The 15996-nt window shown below is 39.8% G+C and overlaps 2 protein-coding genes across 3 annotated transcripts; one reads left to right on the top strand and one right to left on the bottom strand.

Moving 5' to 3' along the window:
- The first annotated feature begins 11 nt into the window (after positions 1-11).
- Positions 12-4234, top strand: CENPQ (centromere protein Q). Of its 2 annotated transcripts, XM_058019820.1 has the most exons (10): positions 12-52; positions 406-506; positions 1045-1200; positions 1475-1532; positions 1666-1780; positions 1936-2004; positions 2542-2671; positions 2892-3011; positions 3304-3381; positions 3971-4234. In XM_058019820.1, the coding sequence occupies exons 3-10, from the start codon at positions 1048-1050 to the stop codon at positions 4097-4099; spliced, it is 852 nt and encodes a 283-aa protein (XP_057875803.1). In that variant the 5' UTR covers positions 12-52; positions 406-506; positions 1045-1047; the 3' UTR covers positions 4100-4234. The 2 variants fall into 2 exon arrangements, with proteins under 2 accessions (XP_057875803.1, XP_057875804.1); XM_058019821.1 differs by lacking the exon at positions 12-52 and having other exon boundaries at positions 334-506; positions 1478-1532.
- Positions 4235-5171: 937 nt separating this feature from the next.
- On the bottom strand, positions 5172-14900 carry LOC131080999 (cytochrome P450 2K4-like). Its single transcript, XM_058019819.1, has 10 exons — positions 14828-14900; positions 14643-14755; positions 12900-13062; positions 11616-11765; positions 10361-10521; positions 9547-9720; positions 8817-8958; positions 7936-8120; positions 7710-7851; positions 5172-6513 (listed from the first exon to the last, which is right to left on the bottom strand). The coding sequence occupies exons 1-10, from the start codon at positions 14898-14900 to the stop codon at positions 6326-6328; spliced, it is 1491 nt and encodes a 496-aa protein (XP_057875802.1). The 3' UTR covers positions 5172-6325.
- Positions 14901-15996: the final 1096 nt, after the last annotated feature.

The following is a 15996-nucleotide window of genomic DNA, read 5'->3' as shown; positions in this document are numbered from 1 at the left end:
CAGCGCTGAGGCGGGGGAGGCTGCGCTGGGAAGGTGACGCTGCACCGAGAAGGTGAGGCGCGGGGCGACATGAGCCGGGAGGAGCGGAAGGGGTTTGTGGAGATGTTGTCCATGATGCTATCCGGCAGCACCGGGGAGCGAGCACTGGGGATGTGAGGGTGTATGGGTGAGAACTACAACTCCCAGCATGAATCGCGATGGAGGAGACGCTCCTAGGCTGCGGTGGGGAGCGATGCATGCTGGGAGCTGTAGTCCATACCTTACTTGCCGTCTGCTGTGAAAGCTGTCCCGCAACATGGGCAGTTATGGAGGAAGGGACGTGCAGGGCTTATTTGCTTGTTTTAGGGCTTATTTAGCTGGTGTGGAGTTTGTTTACCTGGCATGTGGTTTATTTACCTGTTTTAGGCCTCAGTAACCCTGCCGGAGCTTATTTGTCTGCTGCCAATTTCGATACTTGCCTGGCGAGAAGTGACAGGACCTGAGTGAGGAGAGAGTAGCCAGAGGGGGTGAGTGAAAAGCTGAATAAATCTGACTCGTGGTGCTTGAGAGACGAGAAGATTGGTGGCCTTTGTGGCTACTGCCTTCCTTGTGACAGCTTTTTCCTCTTTCTCTATAGTAAGAAAAACTGTAAATTTAAACTGCATCAGAGACCACTAGTACTTATGTGCTAAGGTAAAAAGTTCTGCTAATTGGATGACTGCGTTGAAAATTAAAAAAATGAATCACAGAATAGTTTGGGTTGGAAGAGACCTTAAAGATCATCTATTTCCAACTGCCTGCCATGGGCAGAGACATCTTCCAAATGGGGATGCTTTTTTAGTGGTTCTACATTTCTACATTTTGATAAATTTACAGGATTTTGGCTCTAGGTTAGTAAATATGCAAACATTTTTTTCTCATTTAGGCTCATTTGGGGCTTATTGGGTTGAGCCCAATTTCCTTTTTTTTTTTTTTTTTTTTTTTAAGTATGGTTTGCACTGTATGGGTTATAATTGCTGGACTTTAATTTTGTCTTTGTTTCCTCCTGTTCCCATTGGTTTACAGACAATGAAACCCTGCCACACACCTTCCAATAAAATGGGGAAGACAGCTGGTGGGAGATCAGCAAAAAATCCTTCTAAATCACAAAATCAACAAGGGCCTTCTAGCAAAAAGAAGGGATCAGATGAACAAGGAAAAAAACAAGGTCAAAAAAGACAGGTATTAATTTTTTTGGAAGGGGAACGAGGTATTTTCTCCCATTTTTTAAATTAGAATTTATAGAGAATATTTCATTAGCTAAGAATAGTCCTCTTGAGGAAATGCCCAGTGTGAAGAGCTCTTTTGAGCAGTCTTCAATAAAGCTTTTTGGGGCTTTTTGTGCTCAAAGACTTGTGTCAGACACTGGCATAGTGAGTTCACAGGAATAGATGAATGATTGCACAGCAGAGGATGTCTCAAAATTGCCACATTTACTGTAAATTTTTCCCTTCAGCAGGTCCCTCAGAAAGGCAAAGGGGGAGTAAAGGAACTGAAGGACTCTTCCCCTGCAGGTAGGGTTCTGTTCTTTGCTGTTAAATCTGAGCTGTTTTACACCTTTGACTCCAGTGTGACTGAATTGAGTCATGAAGCTCTCTGTCCAGGTTTGACAAGTCTTATTTCCCTTTTTTTCTTTTGTGATAACAGGAGAAAATGGTTCTTCAAAAAAAATGAAGCTGTCCAGTACTGCAATAAGATCTTGGCAACCTCTCTCAGAGAACAGCAGGCTCTTCCTGGAAAATATAGTGGATTCAGTAGTACTGTAAGTGCCAAATACCCTGGTGGTTCTTCTTTATTTCCCCAAGGAACAAAGTAAAAATCATAGTATTACTTGAACTGAAAGTCAGTGTGGTTTTTGATGTGTTCTTCGTGCTTGCACACTTTGTGATGGAAATTCTGCCTGTGTTTTCTTTCCAGATCTGTTTTGTCCCAACAGAGGGAGGGAAAAGATGATGTTCAGAAGCACCTCAATGTACTGAAAAACAGGTAAGAAATTATAAATTGAAAGGAAAGAGGGAGAGACCATACTTTGAGGGTGAACGAAAACTCTCCTCTGACATATATATATTTAAATATTTAGATATATGGAGAAAGATATATATCATGTTTCATAAAAGCATTTCCAGGTTTTACTAAAATGATCATCATTTGGAAGCAGTTAAAAATCCTTCTCTTAGAACTTAATTCGAAAAGCAGAAGGGTCAGAACTGGGAAAATATTAGGAAAATATTAATTAATGTCAGTTTATAGTCAGGGAGTGTAGAGGCCAGTGGAATATAAACCAAACAAGGTCAATGCAATAGCAAACATGAGAATTTTAGGATTGCTTGTTCCTGGTTCTTTCCTTGGACACCTACTCCACATGATTTTAAAAAACAATTCAAGGCAGTTTTTCTTTCCCTCTGCTGTCAGTGGCAGCACTTAAGTTTAAAACTATAGTGAGATTAGTTTTTCCCCATATTTTTCTTTTTGCTTTGCAAAGAACTCCAAACAAGTCATACTTTCCTCTTTCTGTAATTAAAGGGTGCTGAAAAGTTTCAAGACTTTAAATGTGCCTCCAGGGAAGCTGGGCAACCTGAAGAATATCCTGGGCCTTCAAATGGCAGAGAAACAAATGCTTGAGACAAATGAGGAGTCTTTGGTACAACTGCAGGTATGAAAAACAAGGAAGGGAAGAAATTACCTCACCACACTGCTGATCAGGCCTGTGCTGTTGTGAAGGAGTGTCTAAGTGTTCATCATTGTCAGCCACCTTTGCTGCACAGCTCTGCCTCTTGTTGGATGTTTTTTCAGTGACTCAGTGTGTTCTGTGGGAAAGATTTCACCATTTCTAAAGCAAATTTTCTTCTGGTTTTGTCTTGGTTTTGTTTTAGGAAGAAATAAATGAAGCAGAGAGATCAGCAGAGCGCATTGAGGAAAATATACAGCAGCTGAAGTACAAAATCCAGGTGCTCAAAAACCAGTTAGAGAAAGATGAAAAAGAGGCCAGGAAGGTATAGAATAATAAATAAATATAAATAAATATATAAAATAATTACTTGTGCACTCCTATAACTTGGAGGAATGGGCTGACTTGAGAGCTTTTTCAAACAAGCTGTTTCTCAGGCAGTGCCATTTAAGGAAGGCCTCGTGTGCTTTTGGGAATGGATCTTCTTAATCTTTCCAACTTCAGTTGCAGAATTAAGTTTGGTTTCAGAAGTTGGATAATGACAGTTTATTTTCATACTTGTGTGCCTGATATTTGGAGATTTGGATTGTTTGTTCATTCTCTTCTTCTTTTTCTAGGTATTCCAGGAAAATGGCAGTGGAGCACTCCAGCTTCCAGAACTCCCCAAGCGCAGTTTTCAGGCACCCACTTTGCAGGTGAGTGTGGAATAAATATTTGTCTTTTCAGAGGCACTTTGGTTATGAGGAGGAAGGCAACAGAATGTGCTTTTGTCCCTTAACCTCTGCCCGAGGGAGCAATTCTGAAAATTCAGAAAATTTGAATAGATTTTCATTTTCTGTGTTATATTTTTGTTCTTTTCATTGACAACTAAATACTTCTGATTTAAAACCAGGACAAAACTCTAAAAACCCTCCTGATCCCTGGAAGTGTTCAAGGCCAGGGTAGATGGGGCTCTGAGCAGCCTGGGATAGTGGAACCGTGTGGGAGGTGGCCCTGCCCATGGCAGGGGCTTGGAACAAGCTGATCTTTAAGGTCCCTTCCAACCCAAACAATTCTGTGATCTTATGATTTAAAACATCACCTGTCTTTTCCTAGAAACTCTATGGCCCTAGGGAACTTGCCATTTGTGAAATATATCTATAATGGCTGGAGGGAAGACTCATTCTGCGACTTTGAATCATTTTTTGTTTAAGCTGTAGCTGGGCTGCATGAAGGTGAAATTCCTGTTGGGCTAGAGAAAAGCTGTTTTTTTTATTTGTTATCTATGATTCTTTCCTTCTTTAGGAGGAAATTCTGAAGGTAAAGAATCAGAAGGACCTTTTAAGGGATATGAATGCTATTCAGCAGTCAGCTGACTTGAAGAACTTGTTAACCCTTACTGAAAAGGCCTATGAGAAGGTGGATTTGCTTTGAGAAATCAAAATATGTGGAGTCTCCATGCTGAGTTTGGATGGAATCTGCTTTCTTCCTAATGGCCTTCCTCTTGTGACTGCTGCATTTCTGTTAAAACATTTTCTATTAACATTGGTATATAAATTTGTAGATACATTTTGGGACTTAAGTGATTTAAGTCATCTCTGGAGATTTTTTGGGATTTTTTTGACCTGTGATGACTTCTAATGATGATGTATCCTGTCATAGGAAAAGGGAAGGAAATGGATCCTGGGTTATTTGGGTGTTTTTTACAGAATAAGGAAACTATTTCATTCTATTTGCACTTCTTTAGCTGTAAATCACTGAAGGCTGTGTCTTCTACCAAAGTAGTTTTTATTTGAGAGTTTAAACCTGAAACAGGTAGTAAAAATAAGCTTATCTAATACTCACTTATAAGTCCCCCGTTCAACTTTCTTACTATTTTTTAGCAAAAATCCTCAATTGAAGAAAATGGAATAATTTTAATCAAATTAAATTTTTTTTTACATTTTCATTACTCAATACAAAAACCAACATCAAACAACATGAAATACCTTCTCTGGTAAATTACCTGGTGAAAGATAGCAGTACTCTTTACACTGACTTGCTTCATGAACTCTTGTTCTGCTGTTTACAAGCTGCTGCTACTCTTAATGAGACAAAAGCTAATTATCTCTCTTCTGTGAGGGCTTGAAAGCCTCTCTGGAGTTAGAATCATGGAATATCTCAAGTTGGAATGAACCTGTAAGGATCTCTGAGTCCAGCTTTCTACTCCTCACAGGATTACCTAAACCATGTAGGATCAGGAAAACCAGACTAAGTATTTGCTTTATACTGAACCATAGGAAAAGGAATATAATTATTTAGAAGTATTTCTCAAATTTGTGATCACTTGGCAAGGAGAGCATTTACTGATATAACCATTACCCCAAAATTATTTAATCCAGAGCATGGATTAAAGATTTTCTTGCATGCTAGGAAATGGTTAAGTAAAGATATATTCCTTTGCTTTCATTAGGGGTGATTTACTGTGTGGGTTTTGAACTTCCTGAACCACATAGAGACCTTTGCCTTTTTGAAAGCTTTTTATTTTTAAAAGAAAGTGTGGAGAAGCGCAGTGAGTAGGAGTCAAATTCAGCTTCCACACAAGGAAGTTGAAATAATAACTGAAGAATGAGCTGCTGCATTACAGTGCTGGATAGATACAGAGGCAAGCCATAATTAATTTAATTTTTTTCCCCAACACTGGGTGATTTAAGATAGGCTGGCTGTGGGTGTTGTTACTTTGGGGTTGTCATGCACACATAAACAGGGTAACATGAACCAGGGAACATAAATCCAGACATTTAGGAGATGGTCTTGGCTCTACCTGACGGTGGATGCTCTTGGACAGAGCTGCAGAATGATCAGATGGTTGGTTTTGATGAGATTTGAGGCCTCTTCCAGAAGGTTCACTGTTGATCTGTATGTGTGGAGCTGTGGCCACAGTTGTGTGATTTGACCTGGGAGCTCCTGAGACTTCAATTTCACAAACCTTGGCTTTAATAGGTAAGACATTTTCCTCTGTGTGTGTATGTTTTATGTACTGAGTTTATCCATTTAAGGAATACTCAGAGAAAATCTTAAAGACCTGGATTCAGGTCAGCTTGGCTTAAGGTTTTTCCTCAGAAGTGATCTACAAGTACAGAACTGTGATTTCTTTGCACATGGAACTGGGGTAGGGAGAAGAGCTAAGGGAAGAAGCTGCACTGAGGCACTGGGGGACATCAGGATATCCAGTCCAGCTTCAAACCCAGCTGCCTGCCAAGGTCAAACAGCCCTTCTGTTCTGACAGCCTCAAACTCTGAACATCCTGCATTTATCTCCTTGTACAACCTAAGCACAGCTTCATAGCCCATATGTCTTTGGGGAAAACCTGGACTTGGGATCATTTTTTGAGATATGCTTTCAACAAACAGTGAATATAGCAGCAAGAATAGGAAAGCTGAAGACCTGTATTATTTAACCAAGATTAGGTGATCTAAGAGATTAATCCATGAGCCATCATTTACTTCACACTTCTGGTCCATTTCTGCCCTCTCTCAAAAAATAAAAGAACACCACTTTCGTTTAGAAGTACTGGAAACCTTAATTGAAATATGGATTATTATTTTGGTAAAAGAATTAAGAAGACAGATGCCATGGAAAAGTGATTTAAACATTTTAGGAGCACAGTGGATTAGAGCTCTAGGAGCGTGCTACAGCACACATTTTATAGGGTTTGGGGATGACATTAAATGAAATGGCAGGACTGAGGTCCAGGTCTGACTTGGAAACTCCAGGTGGAAGGAGGAAGTTGAACCTCTGCAGGAGACTGGTGAAGAAGAGGAAGAGCTCCATTTTGGCAAGAGTCTCTCCAGCACAGATCCTCCTCCCTGGAACAAAAGGCAAAAGGACCACAAGAGAATCGGTGAGCTGCTTCTTCAGTATTGAAAAACTTTTGGGTACAAGTTAACAAAGAGGAATTTTGATCTTCAGAAGTACCATACCAAAGCCAGCTGATGATGGGTTTTTATTTTCCCTTGTCTAAATGCTTGCATTTGGAGAGAAATGTATGGAAATGTAGTCTGAATTCCTTAACTCCAGTTTTCAATAAAATCTGAATTTTTACTTCATTTTCACAATTTTTCTTCTACTTGGCTGAATTTTTGCATTCCAAACCCAACTGGTTTAGCCTAGACTTTAGGTCTATTAGTCAACTCATAGGCAATTTTTTGTACGAAAATTTGTCAGCAAATTCCTTGAAGATTCACAAATGCTGGCCAGAGTGGGGTGAGGAGCTAGGTGGAGGAGATATTCTATGAATATTCAAAAGTCCTGTAAATATAAGTCCTGTCAAATCCAGTAGCTAGTAAGCTGCCTTATTCATAGCATGATGATTCAAGGCCAGAACTAACAAAAAGCTGAACTAAAATTTGGTTTTAACATGCTTGTGTGACTGAAAATGGCTGTGATATGAAATAAACTCTCCAGGGAATGCCCAGACCTGACATTCCCTGGATGTGCTTCAGCTGGGATGTCTAGGCTTAAGTCTGGAAAAGAAGACCTGGGAACTGGAAGTGTCATAAGTTCTTCTAAAAAGAAAGAAGAAAAAGAAAGAAAAAATACAATGTACTGGATGGTGAGTGTGACAAGAAAAAATCTTATTCAAAGATCATACAGAGTTGAAAATATACAAATAGGGTTGATTAAAAAAAATGGAGGGTGTTGTGGATATGACAGATAAATTAGCCAGAGACTGATGTATGGGAACTTGAAAAGAGCAATTACAGAGCCAGCAAAGCAGGAGAAATGCCAGAGAAGGAGCAGGATTGGAATCTCCCATGATTTGGGAAATGGTGTAGGTGTGTAAATTCAGGTGAATGTCACACTGGGGAAGCCTCAAAGGGCAAGCCCCTTCTGTCCTTTGATTTTACACAGAATTTTGGGATTTTTTGTTGTCACACTTTATGAAAACTTGACCCAGCTGACATTTTTTTGTAACTTTTTAAAAGGAACATGGAAAAAGGAAACAGGAATGCACAGAAGCATCTTTGCTATGTGTTCTGTGTAAATGTAAAAGAGAAAGCACCTGCTGAGAAAGGTATGAAAGCATCTTTCTTCACAAATTTCCCATTGGCGTCAAGGAAGTGCTCAGGGTAGAACATGTCTGGTTTCTCCCACTGTGACTCGTCTTTCAGGACTGAGGTCAGTAAAGGGATGATGTAGGTTCCCTGCAAAATAGGACAGTGGAATGAATTCGTGGACAAATTTAGAAAGAAGAGATGTTAAAAGAAGCAATCCTGTAGGCATCTCACCTTGGGGATGAAGTAGCCTTGGAGGGTGACATCTGCAGCAGTCTCATGAGGCAAATCCAGTGGCAGGATATTGGCAAACCTCTGAATTTCATGGATGACAGCATCTGTGTATGGCATCTGAGCTCGGTGCTCGATCCGCGGGGGGTTGGATCCTATCACTTGCTCTATCTCATCTTGGACCTTTTCTGAAGAAAGAATCAACTCTTAAGATGCAAGGACTCATTCACCCCTGAGACACAGTGTGCTTTACTGATGTAAAGTATAATAGATCTGGAGTAAAAATCATAAATTCTCCAAAAATCTTTTTTTCCTTTCAGAAATAATGGGAGGTGAACAGGACGACAGTGTTTGATTGATTCTTTATCAACAAGAAACCTAAAGACTTTTTTTTCTCTTCTGTCTAAAAATCTATTTTCTTCTGTCATCTCTTCTGTCTAAAGATCTATCGTCTGCCTAAGGGTTGTCTCAAAAACCCCATTTGACTTCAAACAACCCTGTGCCATCAGCTGGAATGGAGCTGCCAGACAAAGGCAATTCCATGAATCTTCTCAGGCCCCTAAAGCCTTAGTACAGTTCATTTAACATCTGCACAGACCTTTGGTTTATTGACAGGTCCTGAGGGAAACTTGGAATAGAATCATTGACCAACACAGGACAGCTCTTTACTTACTAATTAATGAGATTTCCCTAAGCAGAGGGCCTGGCCTGTATGAACTCTGCCCCACTGGGTCTGAACCAGAGGGCACAGAGACAATAATTGGCTAGAAATCTCAGCTTTTTGTAACTTGGCCTATTATGTTGTGCTGATGTGTTGATCCTCCAGGTTCCTGTTTGGTCACTTATTCCCTGGGTGTAACAGTATCTATCATTAAACCACTTACTCTGGATTTCAGGGTACTTTAGCATCAGCAGAAAGCCCCAGTTTAGTGTGGTGGAAATGGTCTCAACACCAGCAGTAAACAAATTGCTCACCAAGCTTAGCAAGTTGTCATTATGGAAATAACCATTGGTAGTGGATTTCTCCTGAAAAAAGATGTTGAGATAAAAGGTTGAAAACTCAAAACTTTCCCAAGTAAAAATGCAGTTTATGTAGATAAGTACTTGCCAAGATATAAATCCTGTATTTTAAAGAAGTGTGAAAGACAAGGAAGAGCTTTGGGCTTGTGCCTGGAGAAGAGTGTTGACCTATCTTTGTATTTACTGGGACCATCTGCAAAGGGAGCTGCCTTTGGGGAAGGTGACCCAACCATATTAGAGACCGCAAATAAGTCCCAGTAAAGCCCAGGTAGTGATTCCATTCTGTAAAGTGTTATGTATTCAAAAGACCCAGAAGAACTTGGACAGCAGAGAGAGCAGACAAAAAGATGCAGCCTTGGTAAATATATTTATACAGTCTGAAGAAAATAAATAAGGATAAATGTTCACTGATTAAAAGAGGTTGGAATTTCAACAGCATGAAGTATCTGTTCAACTCTACCACTTTGTCATATGTATTTTCTCAAAGACAGCTTCCCTAAAGAAATTCAGCTGTAATTGTAAGGACTGAAAGAAAATTCCAAATGTCTTCATAGAATCATAAGAGATGGAATCAACAAGAAAATACTCAGTTACCTCCTGCTGTTTAACCAGGAAGGCATCAATAAAATTTCTTTGGTCATTTTTGTCCAGGTTTTTGAGATACTCTACAAAAGTAACTCGTACAAAATCGTGAAATTCATCTCTGTTTCGAAGGAGAGCCTTGTTTGCCCTTAGGAGGAATCCAAGGTATGGAAAGGTATTGTACATCTGTGGGAGTGGAAGTTGTTAGAGAGAGTTTATCAGCCAGAGCTCTGAAAACACTACAGAAACAAATTAACAACGTTTGGCCATCCTTGCAGATACAAAGTCAAAAACTTAAGATATTTTGTTCTTATGAACTTGAAAAACTGAGTGGATGAATTGTAGATAACTCATCAAGAACCACCAAATAGATGTAATAATCTTGTAAAATTACTATTTTTCTGGAATAGTGTAGATATCAGGCTCAAACAGCTTCAAGCTGCCACCAGGCAGATGGAAATGTTGGCCAGCAACTTTTTTTATTGTTTTGGCCAGCTCTTCCACTAACATTTTTTTTCTTTTTCAAAACCTAGATAAACATAAATCAATCCAGTGTGTGGCAGCATTGCATGCAAACATACAAAGGTATTTTTTACTCACTAGGACTCTTCAAACTCTATCTTGAATATGTTTTTGAGAGACTGGGGGCTTGATTGTTGACTTCATGATTCCCAAACTGTCTCTCAAGGGTTTTTTGTCTAAGAAAGTGCTTTGTAAACCAATTATCTCTCAAAGTCTCAGATTTTCCTGTTTAATAGAAGAAACTAATCACCAGTATTGCTATTGGCATGCAGTGGAACAGCAACATAAACATGTGAATCATTACCGTAACCAAAGGTTTCCCAGCAAGCCTCATGTTTTCATTGGTCATAGTTACAAGTCTCACAAATCTGGGGTCTTTGTAGTCAAATCGTTTTCCAAGCAGTATTGACACAATTATATTAGCAACTGCTGCATTAATTATTTTGCTGGCATCAATGGGATTTCCTAGACAAGGAACAAGAGAATTTGTTACATTGTAATAAAGAGATGCAATTTGTAAATATAAATTTATTATTAAATATAGCTATTTGTTTATGATTGATTGCTAACACTGATTATTATCCAATGTCAGAATGCCATAGCAGGACACAAAAATGCCAGAGGAGCCAAATTCATCAAACTGGTGTACATTTCCTAAAAAGATCTGAACTTGAGAAGGCTCAAAAAGCCTTTGCATACTTGGACAAAACCTTAGAGGTAGTGATGCCCTGGCACAGGCTGCCCAGAGAAGCTGTGGCTGCCCCACTCCTGGAGGTGTTCCAGGCCAGGCTGGACAGGGCTGGGAGCAGCCTGGGTAAGGGAAGGTGTCCCTGCCCATGGAAGGGGCTGGATGAGCTTTAAGGTCCCTTTAAACCCAAATCATTCTGTGATGCCATGGGTTTGCAGAATGAACAGCCCACCTGTCGGAACGCAGGAAATTCCTCTGGCTGCCCTGGAGGACTCGAGCCCCTGCCTGGGGGGCTCAGAGACCTTGGCAAAAAGCCCAGGACCCCTGTGCCTTTGATCTTGACCCATGGAAAAACAATTACCAACCTTTATATGAAGAATTACAAGACAAGAAAGTTTAAGTAGAATAATAAAGTTTCTCACAGGGTGAAAAATAGATTTTTGGGGTTTTTAGAATGGGACTTCAGAAGCCAAGATGGAGGAATCTGGGCGTGTCCAGCCTTTCTCCTTCTTCTTCTTGGCCTCCATCTTCTGCTGTGATGTTGGCACTTCTGGGTTGGTTTAAGGTAGAAACTCACTGTCTAACATAGGTGATAGGGATTGGGAAGTTATGGTAAATAATGTACATGTAGTTTTTTATAAAAAATATTAACACTGTCCCAAGGCAATCAGTGTGCCTCAACCCAACCTGCCAGACAGACCTCAGCGGGTCAGAGAAAGAATGTTATAGATAAAAAATAAAAAATAATAAACAACCTTGAGAACGAGAACAAAAGAATCCTGACTCCTCCTTTGACAGCCAGGCTGGGAAAGAGAAGCTTGTGCATATCTCAGAGTCACTGTGGCCAGCAGAGGTGCTGAGAGCCACCCACCTTCCTGGGAGGCGATGGACTCTGCCAGGTGCCCGTACTCCTCCACAATCCGATCCTCAATGGCCTTTTTGCCCATCCCAAAGTCTCGCAGGGCTGTGAGGGTAAACCTTCTCATCACCTTCCAGTTTTCACCATGGGCAAAAACAACCCCTGAGACCAAGAGAACATTTCAATGGGGCACAAGATTTTAAATAATTTTGTAAGCATAGAATGGAGCTGTTTAGTAGAGTCACTTTTAAAACAAGTTAAACTGCATCCAGATGAGGGAAACCACACAACTGTGCCTTAAGTATTTTAAATCCTCAGCAATAAGTTCATTACACAAGCAAAGAATAAATATTTAAGGTTTATTTAATCAATCTTAAGAAGAATATATATCCTCAAAGACACTTGTCACTGAAAGAAAGCGGACATTGGAAATTCAAGTTCAAACTGCTGGTCATCATAGTTTGGAAGAGGAATTGAATTAACATCTCTGATGATTGCAGGAAAAAAATTAAGTAGGAAAATATGTCTTAGAAAATTAGGTAATGTCTTAAAACCTCCACCATCCATTTTTTTCACTGTATTTTTTTTCACACAATTTCTTTTCATTTAACTGATGATCTCAACTATTTTTTTCCCCCAAATTAATAAAAAAAGTAAAAAGCAAGCTTCTATGCAATAATATGATCAAAAGATGCAGTTGTTAAAATGTTCACAGAATTATTCCTGAATTTTTTCAAGGATCTTTGGAGACATAAATATGAAATTCTTATGCTAAATTAGAATCAAGTTGGGGTGTGAAATTCTTATTTTTAAACTCATCTCATTAGAGAGTATTTCCCTTTTTAAAATAAATCCACAGTTCTCTATGTGCTACATGCTATCTATTGTCACATTCTGAATTTAAAAACACTATTTACCACTGAAATGATGAGCAACAGTAGAATATTAGTTTCAGAAAAGGTTGTTCTATGATAAGCCCGAAACCCCACAAGTTCAGAGCCATATCATGAGAGCTAGAAATGCTTTTCTAGCAAGGATGCTCTGTTCTAGACCCTGGAAGTGTGTCACTATCCATTTTATGTTGCTGTAGTTATTTTTAAGGTTATGGTTGTTTTGTTGCCACTGTCAACACTGAATAAGTGTACTAAAGTCAATGAAATTTCTCCCTATTTCCAATGCCTTTTGTGATCTCTGATCCAAAATCAAATCTCTGATCTGTTGTTCCAGCTCCTGCTTTTTCTATAGGGGGAAAAAAAGAGTAGGTCAAGCTGATTAGGAAAAATAAGACCAACTTACCATTTCCTTTAGTCAGATCTTCAAAGATTGGGATTTTAGGTCTCTCTGCAAATGCATCTGCTTGGTTTACAAGAGCTTCTTTCACTGTCTCATAGCCAGAAATCACCACAACTTTCCTGTGCCCCATCTGAACGCTGAAGACTGGACCATATTTTTTGGACAGCTGTCAGGAGAAGAGAACAGTGATTTACAACTTTTACAGGCTACAGAGAAATTCATCATCTGTTCCAGTGCTGCTTATTTTCCAGTCCTGCCTCTGTGTTACTCACATGGTGGATATTTTCCTGACTACAGGGAAAGGCAGATTTAGCATTAGATTTAAATGATGGGAACATGCCAGACATTGTGGTGGATAATGACTAAATGGGAGAAGAGTTCCATTGTGCTGAACTGAGCAGAAGTATCAACAGCTGAAACCCCAAGTCAGCAAAGGATTGCACTCAGAGTTCTGTCCGCCCTCAGAAACCCTTGTAAATTCAATTTTTGACTCGTGTTTTCACACTTAGCTCCATGCCATTGTGTTTCTTTTGTGCACAGGCTATGCTGAACAACCTGTTCAAGTGTTTGGTACCATTATTTTATTAAAAATAAATCAGTTTGTTTCTGGGCCAGGATTTAGCATTAGATACATTCAAGCTTTTTATGCATGATTACATGCACCATGAATCTGTCTCAGAGACCATGTGGCAGTCTTTTAGCTGATACAGGTAGATTTATTTTTATGTAACTCGGTGTTCCTGATTCTTCTGACTACTGGAGAGGGGTTTCCTGACTGCACTCATTTTCTAATGGGTTTGCAGAGAGAAACAGAAGGCATCTATTTAGCATCAAGATGCAAAATGTTCAGCAAGTGTTGAGCAAGTACAGCCAGCTGAAACAGCAGGAGCAGTGACACATATCTGAATTGTGCTCAAGTCAGAGAGCCAGTATCCAGCACCAGAAAGGAATCACTGAATTACAGCAGATACATGTTGGTTCTGCTGGCCTGAAAACAGATGGAACTTGCTTTTGTCAACATGACTGGACTGTGTGGGAGAGCTGCAGTGATATTCCAGATATTGCATCTAAGCAGTCTTTTGATTTGTGGGTACAACATCCCTATAGGTTTGTTGGTGCAAATATGCCTTTCAAAATCATCAGCAGGGAAGATGTGTAATTTTAATGTCTAAACATAAAAAAAACTCTAAGAAAAGGAGCAGGTTCATAGAACTCTTCTAACTCAAAGTCAGCAAAGCTCTGCAATAAGCTAGGTAAAGAAAGCACTAGAAGAAAACTGAAAGATTTAATATTTTGGCAAAGGTTGGCCTTGAATATTAAGAGTATATAGTTATATGGTCAACTTTTGGGGAAGAAAAGAGGAAAGGGAGATGAGAATGTTGATAAATCAGTGAAGTCAAGATGCTGCAGTCACAGCTCCAGGTACATCAATCAGCTGAAGGCAGAGAGGGTTACACCACATATCAAAATCATTCCTTATTCTGTTATCTTTTTCTCAAAATTGCCACCAAAATAAGGTGGATGCTTGCTATTAATTTGAAAGTTGTTGAAGGCTGAAACCTGGATAAAATATTACAGTCAAGAAACCATGCTGCATTCAACATTTTCTGCTCAAATAACCATCTCTGGGTCCCTTGCTAAAGGCTCATGCATGGATGAAATACATTAGGTGCAATAGGAGAAACTCTCTGACATCTTAGACTATGTGGCTTGGTTGATAGGACCAACAGAAAAGAAAATGAGTACCTCTAGATAAGTCCTGTAGGGTCTCTTCAAGTCAAACAAAAGAAGGTTTCCAATTATAGGTAATGGTCTTGGACCTGGAGGAAAGTTCTGTCTTCGGTCATTGTTCCAGAAACCTGCTGTTTTCAGAATGGAGAGAAAAGCCACAATCAACACTAAAACAATGGAAGTGCTGCTGTTCCAGAAACCTGCTGTTTTCAAAATGGAGACAAAAGCCAGGATGAACACAAAACCAATGGAAGTGCTGCTGTTCCAGCCCATCTCTATTCAGCCAAGTATTTGCCACAGAAAAGAGAAAATGTGGACTCTGGATCTCTGTCCTCCTGAAATAATTGCGCTTGAGAGGCTCTTGTGTTAGTCCATAAAACTTTTTCTATAGAAGGATGTGTTTTATTCTTGTTCTCTTCCCATGTGCTTCCTAATGAACCCTCTGAAGGCTACAGGAGCATATATATGTTTGCTAACCAATGTAACTGGGTGAGTATGGGTCACTGGGCAAGTGTGAAAGTCCAAGAACAGGGATAACTTCAGGTCATCAACCTGACATTTGCCATAAAAGCCATAAATTCTGCACGCTGTCCAGGTTACTGATTAATCATGTTTTTGCCTTTAGCACAGATATCCTTGATACCCCTGAGGAATCAAAATTCCACTGCCCAGGGGTGTAGTGCAAAGAGATTAATTTTTTTTTAAAGTGTGTGATATATGAATGTGAGACTCACAAGCTGAGAGCAGATGCATCTGTTTTTAGACAGTTAAAAGAGTTAGTGTGAGAATCTCTGTACAGTTCTTCACACATAACCCAGTTGCAGGCCTTTAATAAACCCATCAGCCTGACAGTCTGTTATTTTTCTCAAGGTTTGAGGAAACAGGACACCTTTCCTGTTTTCAGATTGTGCAATTTCTTTCTCCCATGCTTCCCAAGCCTTTTCACAGAACTGTTTATGGGTAGCATAACTTTGATTCCATTGAATTCATTGGGAATTTGAAATCACAGAATCACAGATTTATTGAGGTTGGAGGGAACTCTGGAATTTGTCTGGTCCAGTCCCCCTTTCAAGCTGGGTCACCAATAGCCACTTGCCCCAGCCAATGTCCAGACAGGTTTTGAACATCTCCAAGGACCTATAAAATTATATGACCCTAAGAAGAGAGACTCCACATCTCCTGGGTGGCCTGTGCCAGTGCTTAGTCACTCTCACAATATAAAAGTGTTTCCTGATGTTCAGAGCTGAACCTCCTCAAAATTCCTGAAACCTCCTGTGTTTCAGTGTGTGCCCATGGCCTCTGGTCCTGGCACTGGGCACACACTGAGGAGAGTCTGGCTCTCATTTATTTGATCCTCCCCACAGGTGTT

This window comes from Melospiza georgiana, chromosome 3, assembly GCF_028018845.1.
Source record: "Melospiza georgiana isolate bMelGeo1 chromosome 3, bMelGeo1.pri, whole genome shotgun sequence".
Lineage (NCBI taxonomy): Eukaryota > Metazoa > Chordata > Aves > Passeriformes > Passerellidae > Melospiza > Melospiza georgiana.
This window is presented reverse-complemented; position numbering and strand designations above follow the sequence as displayed.

Bases quoted from the DNA above. Each gene is read 5' to 3' on its own strand.
- CENPQ (XM_058019820.1), top strand. From the start codon at position 1,048: ATGAAACCCTGCCACACACCTTCCAATAAAATGGGGAAGACAGCTGGT. The intron at 1,781-1,935 runs GTAAGTGCCAAA...TTTTCTTTCCAG, and splicing joins ATAGTGGATTCAGTAGTACT to ATCTGTTTTGTCCCAACAGA. The intron at 3,382-3,970 runs GTGAGTGTGGAA...TTCCTTCTTTAG, and splicing joins TTCAGGCACCCACTTTGCAG to GAGGAAATTCTGAAGGTAAA.
- LOC131080999 (XM_058019819.1), bottom strand. From the start codon at position 14,900: ATGGGCTGGAACAGCAGCACTTCCATTGGTTTTGTGTTCATCCTGGCT. The intron at 14,756-14,827 runs GTTTCTGGAACA...TGAAAACAGCAG, and splicing joins CTCCATTTTGAAAACAGCAG to GTTTCTGGAACAATGACCGA. The intron at 7,852-7,935 runs GTGAGATGCCTA...CCTATTTTGCAG, and splicing joins AAGGCTACTTCATCCCCAAG to GGAACCTACATCATCCCTTT.